The sequence below is a fragment of the Rhopalosiphum maidis genome, chromosome 4, assembly GCF_003676215.2.
Source record: "Rhopalosiphum maidis isolate BTI-1 chromosome 4, ASM367621v3, whole genome shotgun sequence".
Classification (NCBI taxonomy): Eukaryota; Metazoa; Arthropoda; class Insecta; order Hemiptera; family Aphididae; genus Rhopalosiphum; species Rhopalosiphum maidis.
The window spans coordinates 3940388-3961427 of record NC_040880.1 but is presented as its reverse complement, the minus strand read 5'-3'; the positions used below and the strand labels follow the sequence as shown (position 1 = coordinate 3961427).

General features: G+C 24.6%; 1 protein-coding gene across 1 annotated transcript in view; it reads right to left on the bottom strand.

The window, feature by feature from the left end:
* LOC113557966 (calexcitin-2) overlaps window positions 1-21040 on the bottom strand; it is a 76845-nt gene that overhangs the window by 2141 nt on the left and 53664 nt on the right. Inside the window, exons 4-6 of the mRNA XM_026963507.1 lie at window positions 6309-6428; window positions 3838-3952; window positions 76-173 (exon numbers count right to left, since the gene is read on the bottom strand). Coding sequence (XP_026819308.1) covers window positions 76-173; window positions 3838-3952; window positions 6309-6428 — 333 coding nt within the window. The remainder of the gene's footprint in view (window positions 1-75; window positions 174-3837; window positions 3953-6308; window positions 6429-21040) is intronic.

Below are 21040 nucleotides of genomic sequence, written 5' to 3'. Positions count from 1 at the left end.
ATTCCGGTAAGATTACGGCCAGAGTAAAGCTTACTACAAAGTTAGTGATTAAATCGTTAAAGGGAGTAGGCTAACCTTTGAGAATCGTTTATACGCGTCGGCAGCTTCCGCACCAGGCACGCCGTTGTTTTGGCAAACTTCGCAAAATTCTGCCTCGTCGATGGAACCGTCACCTGTAAAACAAAAATACTTACAACATTATTTAAAACCTTTTTGTCAAATTCTATGAAAGTTTCTCATCTTAAATTACAAAATGCTTTTTGTAAACAGTAGTTAATACACGTCATGAGTATTACACATTTATCATATAAATAATTAAAATATATTATTGAACATAGAATAAATGTGTCATTATAATATGTATAATCGGTAAACTATAATTTTTGTAAATAGGAATTTAAATAAAGTTAAGCTAATAATGAGGTAATATTGAAATATTATTATACTAGTTTTTATAAATAATTAATCTTTTATTTTTTTTTAATTGTATATAGGTACTTCAGTTTATAATGTAATTAAAAAAATATGACAACCGATTTAACGAGTTTTGTAATTTTAATATTCCTTTTTTTTCTATAAATTGTGTACATAATATTATGTATTTAAAAAATAATTTTTAAAATAAATTACAGATTTATATTAAGAAAATATTGCATTAATTTTGTTATCCCTAAATCGATGTATCCATACTGAAATACAAAATGTCTAATAAGGTGTATAAATGAAAAATGTATTATCTAAATATTTTTTTAATAGCATAAATGGGGTGAATAGTGAACAATTGAGTTTATTATAAATGTTAAGAAAGATTTTATTGTTAAAGTTGACAATAAGTGCAGTTCTATGGAAAAGAGGATTGAAAATTTACCAAGTGTACTTAACTCCTTCATATGTCGAAATTTATAGAAAAATATTTAAAATGTTAACATTATTTTAATTAAAAATGTATTGGCGAATGGCAAAGTTTTGTAATTTAAATATTTCAATACTCTACATTCCAATTTTTATTTTATCATGAAATTATATGATCTCTTGTATTTAAATTATTTGTTTTTTATTTTTGATATAATATATATAATATATATGTATATATTATATTATAACAATAAACTAGTAAAGTTATTAAACTACAAATATAAAATAAAAATGTTTATTATATTATTTTAGTAAATATTTTTAAGCTTATAAATTCAAATTGCATACATCAACCAGGAGTAGTGACTACAACAGCCATTCAGGCTACTAAAGCCAAACGATTCAAACGTCTGAAGCCATTCGGGTTTGTTTAATAAAATATATTAGATTAAGAACAGGAATCATTTCACTGAACATGTAATTTCATACACGCTTATATGTATGTTTATATGGCTATTTGATTTAAACGTACAGTGAATTTTGAACGGACCGATAATAATAACTGTTTGTTTTAATAATAAAAATATGTTTATAAAAAAATTAAAAATAGGTAATTACATACAACTTTGTAATTTTTAAAAGCTTGTAAAAACTATGTGTAATATGTATAAACTATTAACGTTGTCTAATTTAAAATTTATATTTAATTGCATGATTATTTTATTTAAACACGTAAGTACACATAAAAATTTTATAGTTAATTCAACAACTAAAAAGAGTGTTAAAAATACGTTATATTGAAATGTATGTTATGTAAAAAAAAAGGAAAGTCTAAAATTCATGATTAGTATGAATACCTACTACCTATCTTTAGATGTATTTTTATAATACTGGTAAATACTCATTAACTTGTGGTCGGTAAAAGTCTTAAGTTGAATTACAATTTAATTGAATTAAATTCGTATCGAAGGAATCGTGAAAGTAACTAAAATATTTATGTTTAAAACAAATTGAATTAACTTGTTCAATGTATAATGTATAGTTATATTGTATTATTTATTTTTAATACTATACTTGATATACTCGAAAATCTAACACCAGTAAATAATATTGACAGGTATAATTAATTTGTAAATCTTTACGATATTTTTATCGGTAATTTTGTATTAGCAGTAGTTCTAAAGGATTGTATTATTTTTTTACGACAATGAATAAAAATATTATCTAAGAATTTGTATAGGTATATTTAAAATATATTGAATATATAAACCAATAGTTTTGTTATTTATAACTTTTATAAGTATATTACAGACATTTATAGTGGAAAGGTAAGATCGTATATAGAATATCCCACCAATGTTTCATACTTTATTCCGGTCTTGGTAACTTTAAATGTTTATAAAAAATTTATAAATAATAAACTACATAAATAACTATATTAGTAACCATTTTTCAAATAATAACCTGCTTTAGAATATGGAAATTATGTAAGAGGTTTACTATTTAAAAAATAAAACCTTAATAACTATTAAGTGAAAAAAACAGAGATCAAACTATAGTTTATTACATCGTGACTAGTGTACATAATTTGTATGTTTATATTATTCATTAATGCAATGAAATATAACAGTTGATGTCAGTTCAGTGAAAAAATAAATGTAAAAAGATCACGTATAGCAGCTCAATTTATAACTCACTGCTATAATTTTTTTTTTTTTGACACAGAATAAATCATAGTTTAATTTTTTTTCATTTTTACTCGTAAATTAAATTCTATTCTATACTTAGAAATTTCCTTGAAAATCATAAATAATCTATCGTCAATTTGAAGGAAATCAATTCTGTCGTAATAGTCATATACTAGTGCGTTCATATATCATACGATAACAAAGTAGCGAATAAAGCAGAATACATTTGTTTTTTATTAGTTCAGTACGATGAGAGTAATCGAAATAATTTTAAAGTTTATTTGCCTGCGTTAACAAAATGAAAATTCTAACGGATTGGATGTGTTTGTACTGAATTGTGTAAATTCACGCGAATTTGGCAAAAAGTTATATTACGCAAAAATTAATGTTTGTATAACATAATTTTTCTCCTGTCAACATCAGCTGTCACCCTATACTAAAGTTATATATTTTTAAATCCCTTCCCTTTCAAACAAAGGTCAAATGTTTCATTTTACATTATTATCATTTCTGAGTGTTTGTTGTTTCAAGTTTAAATAATACCATAATTTACAGTTCAAAAGGCATACAGAATGACAGCAACATCATAGATCCACTCCAAGGAAACATGTGAGATAATGGAAAAACTTGTTCTATACCTTGAATGATGTTTTTTTTTTTTTGACGATTTTGTATTTTTATAATATTCAAATAAATATTTTTGACCGTCAATTTATGAAAATAAATTTGGACTTCAATATAATATAATTATAAGCCAGATGATTAAATTCTATGTTTAAATCTTTTATTACAATAGATGTTGTACGTTTTGATATTCAAACAATTAAATATCTACTTTAATTTCCTAATAGAGTCCTACAGTAATTTTACAGTAAAAAAATCACAGTTGATTTCCATATCATAGTTAAATTACAATGGAAAAAAGTACTGGATTGCAGTTCTAGATTCTATAGTGTTATAATGAAAATAATAAGGCGTAAATGTATAATATTGTTTGTTCTTATTTTATTGCTCTACTTAACTTTAAATATTTGAATAAATAAAAAAAATGACTTGTCAACAATTTTAAATTTATTCGAGTAAAACAAAAAATATTCTGCTTTAGGAAAAAATATAAAACGTGGTTACTATTCAAATATTTGATCATTTTATCTTATTAATCTGACTTTAACAATACGAGTTGATAGCATATACTTACATAATGTAGTCATACAGTATTCAACAACGTATATATATATATATTAAATTTAATATATTTAATGTTTACTGTTCTACAATTACAAATAATTATTACCTGAAGTGTCGACCAGATCAAACATGAAATTCATATAGTGTGTTTGCCATTCTTGAGGTGCACTTGGGTTTTTAGAAAATTCGTCCCACATTGCGCACCATTCATCTTGTGTCACCTACATGCGAAAAAAATATTAGAGAATAAAATAAAACCGATACATATAAAAGCTATGTTTATGTGCAATGAAATAAATGTGAGCAAACAAATGGAGTGATTTTGCATTTGTATGTATATGTATTTTTACTGCTGATTGTTCTTTCGTTTATTGCGATTGACTACCTAGGGAAAACTGAAAACACGATTTATTGTGAAGATAACTTGATATCCATTTACTTCCCTTGAGATTTTCTGACTTCTCTAACTTTGGAATTGATGTAGTTACATACTTGTGTTTGTACGTACTGATCAAATATTTAAAGTTATATTATTCAATCGTCAACTTTGTAAATGTTATTGGAGAAATATATATCAAGTACCCCATACTTGTATGAATTACCATTTTATTCATACGCACTTTAAGTTGTAAGTATGCGCTTTAAATTTTTTAATAATTCAAAATTATTATTATACTATAGTGAGCGTAAGGAAAAATGTACCAAAAAATTATAAAAATTATTGAAATATTTATAGAGCAAAGTGTTTTAATTGATTTGTATTTAATTTACATGAGTTTGATAACATTAACTTAAAGCAGTTAAAATCTAAACGATAGTAACTGATTTAAGATTTGATACAACTTAAAAACTTTTCAACATAAAATATTCACTAATCCATTACTTACCAAATTTAATTATTTTATAAAATTAAAATATTAAAAACGTCCTATAAAATATAAAGACTTAACAAAATGATGTAGGTACTTTATATGCTTATATTATTTGGTGATGCATTTTTTCTAATTTCGAAATTTTTAAGTATACTTAATGATCATAATTTAGGGTACTTAGAATTTTATGCAATCAAAAAATTTTCTTAGATATTTAACTTTATGTACTTACCAGCACATAATAAGGATAAAAGTCCTTTATAATGTTTTTAAATAAAATATTTAACAGATGAAATACTTAACCTTTACGTCTAATAGGTACTTATAATACTTATTATTACTTATTATTTTGATAAGCAAAACATGTTAAAATATTAATATTAATTATTATAACTTTGAACTTTCCAATAATTAAATCTTAATATATTAATACTTATAAGTTATTATTGTGGACTACTTAGTACATAAAGTTCATTAATTTTAAAACAACTCGCTTAAATTTCGATATATATACATCAATATTTAAAAAAGCTTATGGATTTACAATAAAAGAGAGAGGTATATAATCTTGAATTTCATTAAAAGTCGAAAATAAAAATGTTCCCGTGTATAAGTATATTTAATGTTCGAAAAATTGAATTTTGAATAAATAAATAAATTAAAGAAAAATGGGAATGAGAATGTTTGGTGAATCATATTATATCACGAATACTATGGTATATTATATAGTTGATGTTGTTTGCTTAGAATTATTTGCCAAATGTTATGACTTATAAGTTATGACCTTCCCATTATTTTTAATTGAAAAATTTAAAATTATAATCTTCCACTTTAAGGAAAAGAAATTGAAACAAGTAATCGATATTTGGACTTCGTATTTGTTCGTATTTTTCAAGTTAATAAATAAAATGTAACATTATATTGTTTTTATCAAAAAAATAAAAATGTAAAAAAATACAGATAAAAAACACTGCAGTAAAAAGTTAAGGACAAGTTTCAAAACAATATAAAATGTTTCTATTAGCACTTTTCTACTTATTCGTTCGTATAGGTACACAAAGTGTTCATTTTATAATGTACTAAAATATATTTTATTTTATAGAGTATCAAATAATTGTTCAAATTATTTAATAAATAATTTTTTGAAGTTAACGTCAAGTTATTCAATAATTAAATTTTAAGTTATTTTTCTATTCATTTTACATTATTTAGTTTGATTAATAAATTATTTAGAAAGATTCATTATAGTAAAACGGATATACTAAAATAAAATGTCACGAAATTATAGCGTAGAGTCCATAAATATTAGCAAATGTTTTTATCATTGATATTTTAGATACAACTTTTAAGCAAGTTCATTATATTTAAAATAATATAATATCTAAAAAAAAAAAAATTATAAAGTTAACACAATTATACTTTTGTCCATCATATACGATGAGATTATTTTAGTTTAATTTTTAATTTATTTTTGCTCTGTAATCTGTAAATAATTTTTCAACATAATATATTATATTCTTCAATTATTTGTTTTTCTATAGTTATGCAATAAATATAATATATTTTATTCTTCAATTATTCAATTATTTGTTACATTACAATTATACATTAAGTATAATACGTACTCGGTACTGCAATATAGTTATAAATATTTTCAAGTTTATTGTGACATTAACTAAAAATGGTATTGAAGTATTTTTCTAACCTGACCATCCTGATCTTTATCAGCACCAGACTGTAAGCCATCCCAAACCTTGAGCAGACATGATCGGGTCTTCTCTACTTTTTCCGAGTCACCGCTCCAGCCTCGCAAATTACAAAATCTCTGAAAAATAAAATAAAGATTGTACAAATAGTATTAATACTTTTTTTTATAAATATTATGTAGGTACAGCTAAAAGTCATTTCAAATAAAATAAACTTAAGACGGGTCAAATGAAGCAAGCTTCTTATTGTTTTATTGATAATAATATTATGTTTTATTATACACTATAAATTTCAATCTAACGGAACTGACTTTAGATAAAAAATAAATAATGTTATTAGAATTTAAAAATAGTTAGAACATGATTGATTTAAGACAATATATATAAAATATGACAAGTTTAATATCGAAAAAAGAGTACGTCATTTGATAATAAAGTAAAAACTATGTTAATAAAATTAGTATTGGTAATTCTTATAAAACAAAATACTGAACAGAATTATACAAATCATGAATTAAAAAGTTCGGGACTATAAGTCAAACGATACTATTAAGGAAGAGTGCCCTTTTCAAAAGAAGACTTAATACAAAAAACTTATGATTTATTATTTATTAGTGTTAAAATAAGTCCAATGTATTAAGTTTAGAATAGGTAATTTTAACTTTTAATATTTGATTGATTCAGACAAGATGAACCAAAAAATAATTACATTGTAAAAAAACATAAAAAAAAAAAAAAAAATGTAAGATGAATTAAATTTGTTTAGATTGTAGGCCAAGCGATAGCTGGTATAGGTATTACACTGATGTTCTTTATTTTCATTTCAGAGACAATTCAATGAAATATAAATTCAAATATCACTTAAGCACATAAAGTATTTAAGCTTAAAGTTTGATGATTTAAAATGTAAGTTATAACTTATAACAATATATCTTATATATCTATATCAAGCATTCAAGTATCAAGTACCAACTATACCAATCTAATGTTTCAGCACCTTTCTTTCAACTGATCAATAATGGATTTTGTTTAATGGTTTTTCAATTTAACTTTAAATGTTTTTACATGTATTTTTTATTTTTCCACGTTTATTTTTTAGACGTAAATGTATTCCTTTGTTTTATTAATTATTTGAGATGGATGTTTTATGAAATAAAATAAATATCGAATGAAAAATTCAAAAAATATTGATGAAAATGTACTTTTACCTTATTGTTTGTTGCATTGTATTGTTCAAACTTAATATATTATGCACATTGCATTTCTTTTATATTTACAGCAATAAGCCATGTGTTCATTTTTTATTGCTCTCATTTAAATTGTAAATTTATTATATGTTTATATTATGGTATATAAACAATACATTCTGATTTAAAATAAAAGGTAGTTATTTAAAAATAAAATAGTATAATTGAAATAGTGTGTACCTAAAATTTTGCAGCGTTATTTATGGTTTCATATTCAGATGAAATATAAAAATAAAAAATAATAATAACCCAAAATAAAATAAGACGTGAGATTTAATTTTTTTTTTTATTTTTTTAAATATTTTACAGCATGGTTTACGAAAACATAAAATATAAAATCAGTTAGAATTGCAACAGGATATTAATCAATTTTAATTGTACATATCAATTATTAGAATGTTTCAATACATTTTCATTAAGTAATTTTTAAATATTGTTTAAGAGTATAAAACTTACGAAAAAAAACTATAAAAGTAATTATTTATTTTAATTAATTAATATAATTATTGATGAAATTGATTCAACTTTTATATTTTTTTATTAGGAATAAACGATATGCTTATACCTACGAGTATATACAATTGTATTATATTTTGTTAACGTTTTAGGATTTTAGTATTATAAAATTTTGTGGTCATACAATTCAGAATATTTGAGGAGTTTTTAATCTTATCTGTTTGAAATTGAAAATAAAATATGATATAAAAATTATTATTTATTTGAACATTATATTGATTGCAATAAAAAATATATTAAATGTATATTAGAGGTATCTAAAAAAGTATGTCGGTAATCTAACATTGTTCGAGTATTCTAAAAGAAAAATAAACAGTTTTAGTTTGTAATATCATTGAATGAACAAATTTGATAAGTAAATATTAAGAAAGTTTGTTATTCTATTTTATATTTGGTACTAATTTAAAAACTTTCTTTACCTTTTATAACTTTATTCGAAAAATGTATATTAACTAATCATTTGGCGAATCTTGGATTTTTTTTTTTTTGTTCGGGGGAGCAACATTTTTCATATTGATTTTGCAAACACAATTTAGGATATAGTATTAAGGCTAACATATATAGTATAATTGTCAAGAGGGGGGAGTAGCTCAAGAGGGGGGAGTAGCTTGAGTCCTCCCTTAAATCTGTCACTGTATCTAATTAATGCATTGTTAGATAATTTCAGAGTTATTAGGTTTTTTATCATAATTAATAAAGTATTGAGAAAAATCAAGTTTAAATCAGTTCTATAGTATTTTGTTTTAGATTTTGTATTGTATTTTAAGTGTTTTAAAGAAATATATATCTTAATTATAGTATTTATTAAGTACAAAAAATATTCATTACTAACAAAAGCATCAAACAGTGGGAATGATTATCTTTAAATGGTAAATGGTGTATTTAAAATCAGTCTTAGTTTCCTTTGTTTCTTATTGTATTATGTAACGGTTATCTTATTAAATTTAGTCTTTTAGCTTAGAATCAATGAATATAACTAATAAATTGACGGTTCAAATGGTTCAATTTAAATCATTTGTGGCATGAAATATTAATTGACAAATGCTTGACATGTTTTACTACTAACAAAAACTAACTATATATTATTTCAATGAAATTTATATATGTTAAGTATTTTTTTCAATGATATAAAAAATAATATTAATTTGCTGTAAATACATCTAGAAAATTACAATATTTAATCAACTTTTGGAAGTTCAAAGTTTAAGGAGAAAAAATCATGTTATTAAAAATGTGGAGATGTCAAAAACTAATTTAATGTTACGGCGTTTGAAAGAGAATTTTATACATCCAAAATATTTCAAGGTATCAAAGTTTGAGTTACCAAGGGTCGGTTGTATAAATACTATACATATTTATATAGGTATATACATAACTTTATATTATATACATAACTATATATATATATATATAGGTCGATTCATTCTAAGCATTTTTACCCGCTTTTTATCTTTAATTATGTATTTATTCAAATCCCGATTTTTTAGAATTTTCAAGTAAACCTACTTATTAAAGACAATATTTTTTCTATCCCAATATAATGAAAGTGTGCTACAAACTTATTTTTTAAGTAGGTGCCAAACTTTTTTACATTAAATTATCAAGCAGATGATTTTTTTGAAATTGTTTTTGCATCTAAATTGAAATCTAACGAGATATTTCAGAATTATTAAGACTTACGTATATAATATATTAGTGTAATATAATATAAAATAATATAATAGCAATAGTTATTAATAATGATTTCACGTAAAATATAAAAAAGTTATAATAATATTTATTCTGGTAAATACTTGAAAAATTTTTAAACATTAAAGAAAGTTCCAAAAAAACATAATTTGGATAAATGTATTATTAAAGGAAAAAAGGGAAACAATAAATATACTGATAAATCATTCAGTGTATAATATTTACTCATTTAGCTACTTTTAATACAATAATTATTGTCTTATGGTGAGTGTCTTATCATATCCTTACAATTAATATATTCGAGTAAAATCAATTTTATCATCTTGCGATTTGAAAATATAACGATTGAATTAAAGTCGACAGATTACTGAAATATACGTACAACAACTGGCATAAATGAATATAGTGCTGACGACATGGTATCTTTAGAATTATATACAGGAAATTGAAACAGTCTACATCGCACGTCTTTCCAAGCATTAAGACATTTTTAATAAAACTAAAAAACCAATAGTTTTCAATTTTTATGATCAACGGACACCAGATTGTGAAAGAGATAATATATTATACATATATATATAACTGGTTTTAAAAAATAATGAAAAAATGTGTGCTCACTATAATATAGTATATATTGTATATTATATTAGACAAACAACAAAATGATGTGGAACCATAATAACAATTCTGAAGCAGTTTTTAATCAAAAAGTCTCCATAATTATAAAAAAAACCCTTAAAATGTATCAATCATAAATATATATGATAGAATATGTATGTACAAAAGATATAACTATATGAATAATAATTTTTCACCCGATTGTACCCGATTATGAACAAAACCTTGACTTGATAATATTTTTCAGACAAACCAATTTGTTTAACTGAATTTAAAATTTTGTTGTTGTAATACATTTGTATTCATAATCATGATGTGAAATATTAAAATACACTATGTAAATTAACGAATGCGCCCTGTGTCGCCGATATTTTTTTTCTATCAATCATAAAAATAAGAAAATACAATTTTTACGGAAAAAATATTTCACTTAAATCAACATTTGAAGCGTTCATTAAATACCATTAAAATAAAAAAAAAAAATGTCAAGATTTTCAAATAATATTTATTTTCAAACTTCCGGTTTTCTAAAATTAAATCTAATTTCTTTAATCGTATGGAAATTATTGAGGTCTTAAAAAAAACTTCACTATACGATGAAATTTTCAATTGACTTGAGTTGAAATACTTTTCTGTTTGCCAGTCTCTAAATTTGTGTGAGTTAAGTAATCCCAAAAAGGTCTCCTTAAAAAGTACTATTTGAATGTATTCTATTGTTCATATAGATGGGCTGTGTATGAAAATCAAAGAATTAGATTTAGTAGATATAGCATCTATTTTGTGCCGTTAAATATAATTAAAAACACTATAAAACTATCTCCGCTCACAATGTAATAAGTACTTTAATATGGTGGAATGTTTCAATACACTCGACATTTTTAATTCAGAGACAATAGTTTGATAATGTTTTATTTCGGTGTATTGTATATATATATGTAGTTTCAAAGCTAATTGAAGATTTTAACTCAGTTCAATTCAAAGTTTTAAGTTTCTCTACCTACAATTGGGAATTAAATTAAATTATAATTCAGCTCTTAGATTTATCCAGTGATTGTGGAGACCAGTTACTGACAAGGGTTGAACCCTGTTTAAATTACCATTGTTGGTATATTTATTTTAACATGATATGCCAGTAAAATGTACGAATAGAAGATTAAAATTAAGTGAATATTGTGTTACAGGAAAACATTTTTGATAGTCATCATAATATTTGTATAGATATTATACTGATGGTTAAAATAAATATTGTATTAATTTTAACAATGATGAATTAAAGCTTTCAAATGTCCTTTAAATACGCAGATGATGATTGTAGTTAGAATATAATAATAATAAATATATGTACAGATACTACATTATGTAACGGATAAAATATAGATATATTCAGATTACAATTTTAAAATATGATGAACTATGAATATTATAGTGTTAAATAAAATAAAATAAAGAAATAAAATTATAATATTTAAATGTTTTGATAAAAAATATATTTATTAGAACAATCAGATAAAAAATCGTTATTTTTCGTTTAAACGGTCAATTTAAATTAAATTTAAACTTCAAATGTAAATAAAAAATAAAATGTAAATTGTATTTTGAATACTTTAAATTGCCGTAAAAAACTTATGAAGAATATTGTATTACATTTTTAAGATTTTTTTACTTAGTAATAAATATTTTATTAACATAATCAAAAAAAAGTCTAAAATTTAAAAAGTTTGTGGTTTATTTAAATTTTTCAAAAATGTTATCATGTCTGGAATACGTTTATGTATTTGGTAAAAATTTCAATTAAACCTCTACGATTATAATAATACGATCATTGTTATTTTTTTTAATACAACTTAAACGTTCACTTATAATAGTATATCGATCAAAACGCTGAATCTGCTTTAATATAATATTATTATCATGTACGTTTTCGGGCTCGGCTTTACGAATCCATTAAAAACTCATTTATCACGAAACACATAACATTATATACGCAGAGACATCCATTATATATATATATATATATATTTGAATGATGATTCGTCGATATTCTTTCAGTCGATCGGGCCATTATTACCGAATTCCACAAGTGTTTAATGCAATTACGGTATAGTCGTAAAGACATAGTATAATAGAGAGAGACAGACAGTACCAACTGTAGCTATTACGGCTGTAGTACATTGACGCAGACGTTTTTGCTGCGCAGTGGCGAGTTCAGCTCATTAATTTTGTTTTAAATACTGACAGCAGACCCGGCATTAAGGGCGGGTCTCTGCAGTCGAATTTACACGTATTCTGCACAGAAAAGAGGTTTCGCCCCTAATACGCGCGGCGCCGACGCCCCCTCTCGGAAATAAATATAACGTTATAATAACCACCGACGGCCGATTCGAGATTCCCATCATTTATTATTATCAAAACAATAATAATACTCTCGGAACGAGATCGTTTCGCCTGTGTTGTAATACCGAAAATCCTATGATAATATTCGTAACGTCACGTATAATATCTACTGCAGATGGTGACAAATTATTGAACACCACTACGCTTTTTCATTTGTTTTTTTTTTCGCACATACAATTATTTGCCGACGTCGAAAAGGGCGTGTAAATGCTTTTAACGAGTCGGTTCTTTTATTTTCATTTTATTTTTGTTCTATTCTGTCGACTTCAGCGTTTGTCCTTCGGTAATTGCAACTAAACACACACATATATAATATTAATATTAACGATAAACTGTTGTTTTTCCTTTTATCGCGAATTTGCCACTACACGTATTCCTACCATTCTCGATCTTTCCAGAGTAATTTACAAAAAAAACTAAGTATTGTTTATCGACGCGTTCAGGACCACAGTGAACGAAATCGTAAAGAAGGAAATCCGTGCAGCTATACGTCTGTAGAACATTTCCCCGCGGACTTTTTTTTTCAACGATAATACTCATTCATCGGAATAAGTTGTCGATACATGCGAATCTCGCTCTAAGCGTACCAAAAGTGTAACAGTAATACCATTCACGTCGGTTGTGCAACAGTATATACTTACCAGCCATAGGGCGTAACGGTATCTACTGTATGAGGATAAATTGTTTATTTACTACCAATTTCGTTGTTTCCTTTATTGCAAAACATGTATTTTTAAAAACGTCAATTCTTGGTTTAGGTTGTATGAACAAATTTAAGGGGTGCTAAAATAATTTAAATTTTAGAAAATCACTTTTTTAGGTTGTAAAAATTGAATATTAAAATGGGCTATAATTTTTTTAATCATATTACCTTTATTATAATATAGTATCTACAATCACTAATCTTTTTACACATCTTTTTTATAATTTGTTTAACATTATTTTAACGATATCCAAAGATGTTTTGTTTTTATAATTATATTAAAATAGTATTATAATTAGTTAGATCTTAGATGATAATATGTATCTATCCTATTCCTAATTTTTTTTTTAATTTTAAAACAATAGTTATCTAATTATACAATTATTTATTTTGCGCGTATAAAATTCAAATTTAGCCATTTTTGGCGTATTTTCTGTTGTTTTTTTTTTTAATTTCTACAAGATAAGATACATTTTAAGTTGCTTTTAAATTGCATCGTGACGTGTTTACTAATATTATGTTATATTTTTACTGTTGACAATTATCAGTGTAGAATTCACGATTGATGTCTAATGATCTGCTATTTCCAGGCTAAGTTAATAACTAGGGTTAAGAAAAAGAATGTTACTATTTACAAATATCAGAATTAAATTAAGTAATAAATTTAATTAGGTGATAAAATCAAATTAGATAATACGAAAATGAGGCATTTCAAAGAATAAAAGTTCGATCAATATTATTATCAATACATTAAATATTTAGTGAAACATCGCAGTCAATAAAAATATCGTATTATTTCCTCTTTATGAAATTAAATTTTTTGGTGTTCATTATCATAATATAGTCTTCAAGACCCTTACAATGATTAATATTTTATTCATATTATAATAATTACTCAAATAGCATTATATATTATTATTTTAGTATATTATAATATATAGATAATTATAATCAATAATATTACAATAATAATAATTAGTAAAACAAAAAATTGTCTTAATTTTTTTAAATTAAAATAGTAAGTTGTAAATAAGAGGATCTGTTGCTAAATACGGATCCTAGTTTCAGCAGTTTTATAGAAATCATGATCATAATTTTAAAATTATGATATATAATTGAAAATATATAAGCGTGTAGATTTTTTTGTGCTTAAATTGAATAAAAAAATTAATAAAATTATTTTTTGTTAATATCATCACACTATAATAATAATGTTTCAGAATAATAGATTTCAAAATAAACAATTTTCTTTCGAAAATTTGAGTTCAAATAGAATGTTCTGTCTTTCAAACGACGAACATACATTTTTTTAAATTTTGAATTTATATCAAATTTTTTAGTATTTCTAATGATTTTAATTATAGCTGTGAGTAAAAATTGAACCAATTTTTTTTTTTTTTTTTATGATATGTTAACATTATTTTAGATAATAGTGAATTAAATTAATAATTGTGATTGGTATAGTTAGTAGTTACAAAATAAAAGTCAAACAATTTTATGATTTTTATTTTTTTAACAGGTACTTCTGATTTTTTTTATATTCAAATGTATTATTCTTATCAAATAGTGATTTTTATCGTTCTACTTTATCGCTTATAATATATTCCCTCCACCTTATACCTACATGTTAAAAGTTTATTCTAAAATTTCAAAATAATTGAATTTTATTTTTTTTAAAAAATCGTTAAAGACCATAAATGCGTCGGAGTAAACGTTCAACGTTGTTTGCTTTGCGTGACAGACAGTTTCAGTGAAACAGTCATGATTGTGGTGGGGGCTAAAGGGCAAAAATGAAAAAAATAAAAATCTACGAGATGTCTCAGAGATTAAATGCTAAGAGAGAGATGATAAAAAAACAAAAATATGTTGAAAATAAATATAAAACGACAAACATTTTTCTGGTTATTATGATACAGAGATGGTTTTTATTTTAATATTGTCTTTTATGCCCTAAAGCATATATATTTTTTTTATAATGTCATTTTCTGAGCGACATTAAAATACTTTAGGCATTACTACGATATAATTAAAAATCTAAGCATAGCAGTCACTATTGTTAAACGGTTTTTTTTTATTTATTTTTACAATATTTTTATGTTTGCAATTTTACTTGTAATATAATATTATGTGTATGTAATACAAGACTATAAGTGTTAAGTTATAACACTTGAATTTATAAATGGATATTGCATGCAATTTTATTTCAAATTAATTTAATGCTATTACTTGCAGCTGTATGTCAATATTTTTTAATAACATTGCAAACTTAATTAATTCCAGATTCATCCAATTATGTATACTAAAAGATTTAAAAAATAAATTATTTCATATATCTATATTAATAAATTATTAATATTGATTTATTATTTATAATAATATATACCTAGGCAGTGACCTCAATTTCGAATCAAATAACGAGTATAGGTACTTATTATACTTTAAATCTAGCTACTATACAGAAAAATGATTTTCCTAGTTTTTTATTATTAATGTTATGATTTTCTATTAGTTAAGATGTTAAGTCGCTAATAAATAACAATAAAATACAGTCGTATCACTCGTATCTTACTACTCTTTTGTTTTGCATACTTATTTATGTACAATAGCTATGTAGGTATTTATATTTCATGCCAACACTACTACTAAACTTTGAGTGGTCTGATATTGATCATAATAATATAATGGTTGTGCCTACAAGTGTCAAGCGAGTGCCACATAATGTTTCGCGTCTCAGTTATAGTCTTTTAGAAAAGTAGCTATGCAAGCACATTATACATTTATATTTATTATAAATGACAATAAAATAATCCATAACCTACTCGTATAACTGTCAGAAAAAACAATAACTATAATAATATAATACCTAAACAATAAATTAATATGGTGTATAAATAATTGTAAATCACTGTTATGGTTATTATACCTAACCTATATTACTTATAACGGAATGCGTTCACAAAAAAGTAAAAAAAAAAAGGTTCGTAATGGCTATTGTGTAAAATAATGAAATTAATCACATTGTTTGTAACGTATAATAATAGTGTGTATTCTGTATATATTATAATATTATGTTTAATCCTCGAGTTTCGTTATAGCCGGTACATTATTATCTCAAAAGATTTATGAATATTTTGATTTCAGGTATAATCCATACTTAGAGAAACTAAATAAAACTAAAAACTGTTTATTGGCAAGTATATATATATATTTATGTATAAAACACAACATTAACGAACAGCTATATCGTGGAGTTATGTGCATAAATTTTAATGAAAATAAACAAGTGCATCAAAGAATTTTAGCTGATATACGTAGTATGGAAAATGTATATAAATTAAAACGTGCCTATGGTAAATTCATTTTTTTTTTAATCAAACAATTTGTTCTAAGGTCATACGTGCATTGCACATTATATTATATTGTTTGCAATTCGTAAACATAGCCCGGCGGTTAGCTCTAGGCCACACATCACCCTCGCTATCGACGCATACGATTTAAAATAATATTATGTAAATTGAAACGCGCGAATCTTACACATGCCTGTGAAACCCGCTATAGGCTTGCTCTACGTTATTCAAAATATGAAGTTGACCTCTACAGTTCTACCCTTCAAACCGACATCATTCGCGGTTTATCTACCGGGCCCGTACGGGCATAACCGCTTTCCGCCAAAGTAACCCTTGACCGTGATCACCATGGCCGTTTTCCGCGTTATAAATATTCCGATTTTCATGAAAATAAATTAATATATTATTTTAGATATTTATCGAGAACCCCTGAATCTAAATCTATCAAATTGCAATGATTATGATATTATACGCGACTCACTTTACCTTACCTCGTGTAGTGTTTATATCATATCATGATAACTATTATTATTTTATTAAATTAAAGGAATTGTATAAACGGCATCTATAGGTACAATATAAATATCAGTCATTACAAGTATCACTAAATAGTTTAACTTCGAAATATTTTAAGTTATAAAATGTAGTACCTTCACCGCATAAAGCCATTTTGAGGTGTATGCGAATATTGCGAATATTTCTGTAAATTAGCATAATATGCCATCGGCTACTCGTTATTACTTTAATATTTTCAGACATTATACAAACAACAAAATCAACACAGTTGAGTAATCAATTCAAAAATCAATAGGTAAATAGTTTTTCGCGTCCGTTGCGGTTTTGGCTGTCTGAAGCTTTCTTTAGCGTCTGCGGTAACACGCCCGACAACGGTTTCCGGCCGCGATTGAATAATAGTAATAATACTGAATATTAAGGAGTTCTCAAAAAATATCTAAAAAAATATATTTTTTTCTTTTTCTTTTGGCAAAAATCAGTGATAACAAATGAGGGTCACTTGAGCAGAAAACGGAAATCCCTAACTGTATAACGATTATTTTCACGGGTAGTCATCACCGTTGTATTATTAATTTCCATGTTGTGTGCAAACACATTAATAACAAAAAAACCATAAAATAAGATTGTATTTTTGTAATAATTATCTTCCCCACGACCATCCACCATAAAACCAGCAGGGTCTCTTACAGTGCATTTATTCAAAAGAGCAAAACGACTGCTTTAAGTTTGCAAATCCTGTTATGCAATTGAATTACAATAATTTTACATACACAAATTACAAACATTACATATCTGACTAAACCACCATTTTTATTTTTATCAAAAGATCTTAAATGAGTTCTTGATACCTATGTTGTCCTGCTACTGTGATAAGCAGTAACTACAAAAATATAAAAAATGAGGTTTTGAGGTCATATTGTTAATGAGATTATTCTACTTCTAATTTTATTAAGGTTAAATATACGAAAATTGACATCTAGTGGCTTAAAATTTAACTAAAAAAAGTCGTAACTACAATACATTTACAAAAAATCATACTTTTCCTAGAGTAAAACGCAGTAATTAACAATTCCTACAATTAAAAGCAGTATGTGCTTTGTAGTTACTGCGTTTATCGTCCGGATTAAAATATTAAATGTTTTTACTGCGTTTTCTTCTATTAATACAATAACTTTATCATCATCATTTGCCGCGCAACTGTCGTAACTTGTTTTGTCTATCTAATGATAACTTGGCATAATATTACGAAAGTAAAAGTATTAAAATTAATATGATTCAGAAGTATCTTTTTTATTTGTATAAATTGATTATTGATGTTGTTACTGGCTTACTGCATTTTCTTCTAGCAGTGTTTTACGATATGATAGTACTGCGTTTTATACATTGCACCAATATATGATATAATAAGAGAAATGCAGTAACTGTAATATTATGTGAAAATTGTCAAAAATAATTTATTAATCACAAAGCTAATAGAATTTTTGAATTTCTAGCATACATTTCCATCTATTCCAGTCAAAAAGAGTACTTAGAGTTTTCAATTAAGTAAAAAAATTACAAAAAAACACAAAAGTTCAATTTCCCAAAAATTTGATTTTTGTAGTTACTGCTTTTGGCAGTAGCAGGGAAGTATGTATAAGCTACATATACCTAAATGTCCTGCGAATTATAATACGTAATTATAATTTTCACAAAGCTATATTTAATATTCATCCAAATTATCCATAATTGATGTGTTCTCATGACTTGTATAATATTGGACAAAACGGACGCCTGTACACTAACTTTATTCGATTACTATCTTATTGTTTGATGGTTTCTAAATTTCCTAATATGTCTACCAACTACTATTTTATTGATTTTATATTACCTTGGGCTTACTTTTCATGGCCAGAGTTATTCCCAAGAGCATATAAATATTATATTATATGTATTAAGTTTTTAATAGCTTTATTATACATCTATTTATTAAGAGTATAATAATATATAGCTTAAATATACTATAGGTACCTATAATAACACGTATTATACAGTAGGTACGCATATTTTTTTTTAAAACAAATTAATTAACTACAATCTTAGGGTTTGTTAAATTATTTTTTATTGTTTATTTGCTTTCTCCAGTGTTCTGCATTCAAATACTATGTAACTAGTACTTTTAAATAATTCAATTTAATACTCTGTATTAAATGCTTGCTATGTTTACTTAAATATTTCAAAGAAATTAAAGAAATTACATTTTGGTATAAAGAAACAAACTCTATAGAAATTATACAATAAAACAATAAACTTGTTATTTGTAAGGTTAAGTTTTTCATAGTCCAATTACCATTGTTTTTAAATATTAGTGTTTTCTTACAGCATTTTATGCAAATTATAATGTCAGTTTAAATTGAGATAAGAGTTAATATTCATAATAAAATCTATATATTTGCTTTGAAAAGATTTTTTAAATGGGTTCTTTAAAAATGTGATCAATTTTTTAAGAGATTATTCAGTTATTCAATTCTTAATTTGTATAATATTAAATTTTACATTTAAAGTGTACTAAAGTAATGAAAACTCGAACTTATAAATAAATACGTTTATAAGAAAATACTGTGAAATAGTGAAATATGTATAGCCTAGGCGCGTTATTTATTATTACGTAGTATACAGGTGGAAAGAAGCTTAAGATATAGTTGTTTGCAAAGAAAAATATAAAAAGACAGTAATGGTAGTGTGTGGAAAAGTTAGATAAGTGATGGCAATGTGGTTTGACGAAAAAGGATTATTTCGAAAAGAATAAATGTATAAGTAAAATAAACAATGTAGAGTAAATATATAAAGTTATATATAATGTAAGAGTAAAGTTGACGAAAAATTGGATAAATCCGTCAAACGATTAACGGGATTTATTTATATTCCTCCGTGGTATACAGTAAAATGTCAATTTATATCACTTTTTAATTTTTAATTTTTAATTTATTTAATTAGACTGAAACACTAGAATTGCATTGAAAAGAAAGCTAAATAGAATGTATTTGCCGTTTTCCTACTGTTTTCATATTTAAGATTTTCTCTACTGTTACGAAAAATACAGGAATTTCCCTATTTTTATCTTTAGTATTAACCAGTATACATTTGCTTACAGAATAAATTCTCAAGTTGGAGATTATATAAAAACGTGATGACAGATACAAACATAAAAAAAAAACATGAACAAATCATTGCAGAACCTATATAATACATCCCTATAACTCCGCTTAGATTTTAAAACAAAATCAATTGTTGTTAGTTTTTGATTTTTAAATTACTTTTTTAGTTTATTTGAAGAATAACCGGGTTTGGCTAAAGGTGTTTTGAAAACATTACATTAACAATTAGAGAGAAACCATAAAATCTGTTTGTATTACGTAATTTATGGAGGTGATGGTACGTCTGATTACTTCTGACTTGTTGGCAATATACCAAGTTTATTATTTGTTGCAATAAAATTGTTTGCATAACTTTAGTAACATTCGAAACTTTAAAAAAAAGTCTAATAAAGCACACATGCAACAAACGTGATTTTCTATGATTCAAAAAAAAAAAATATATATATAAATTCAATTCAAAAAGATATATGACACGCGTTTTCCAAATCAAACTTCAATTTTCAAAACTTTAGTACACTGTACATTATTATTATTTCAATACAAATATGGACACACTACACATGA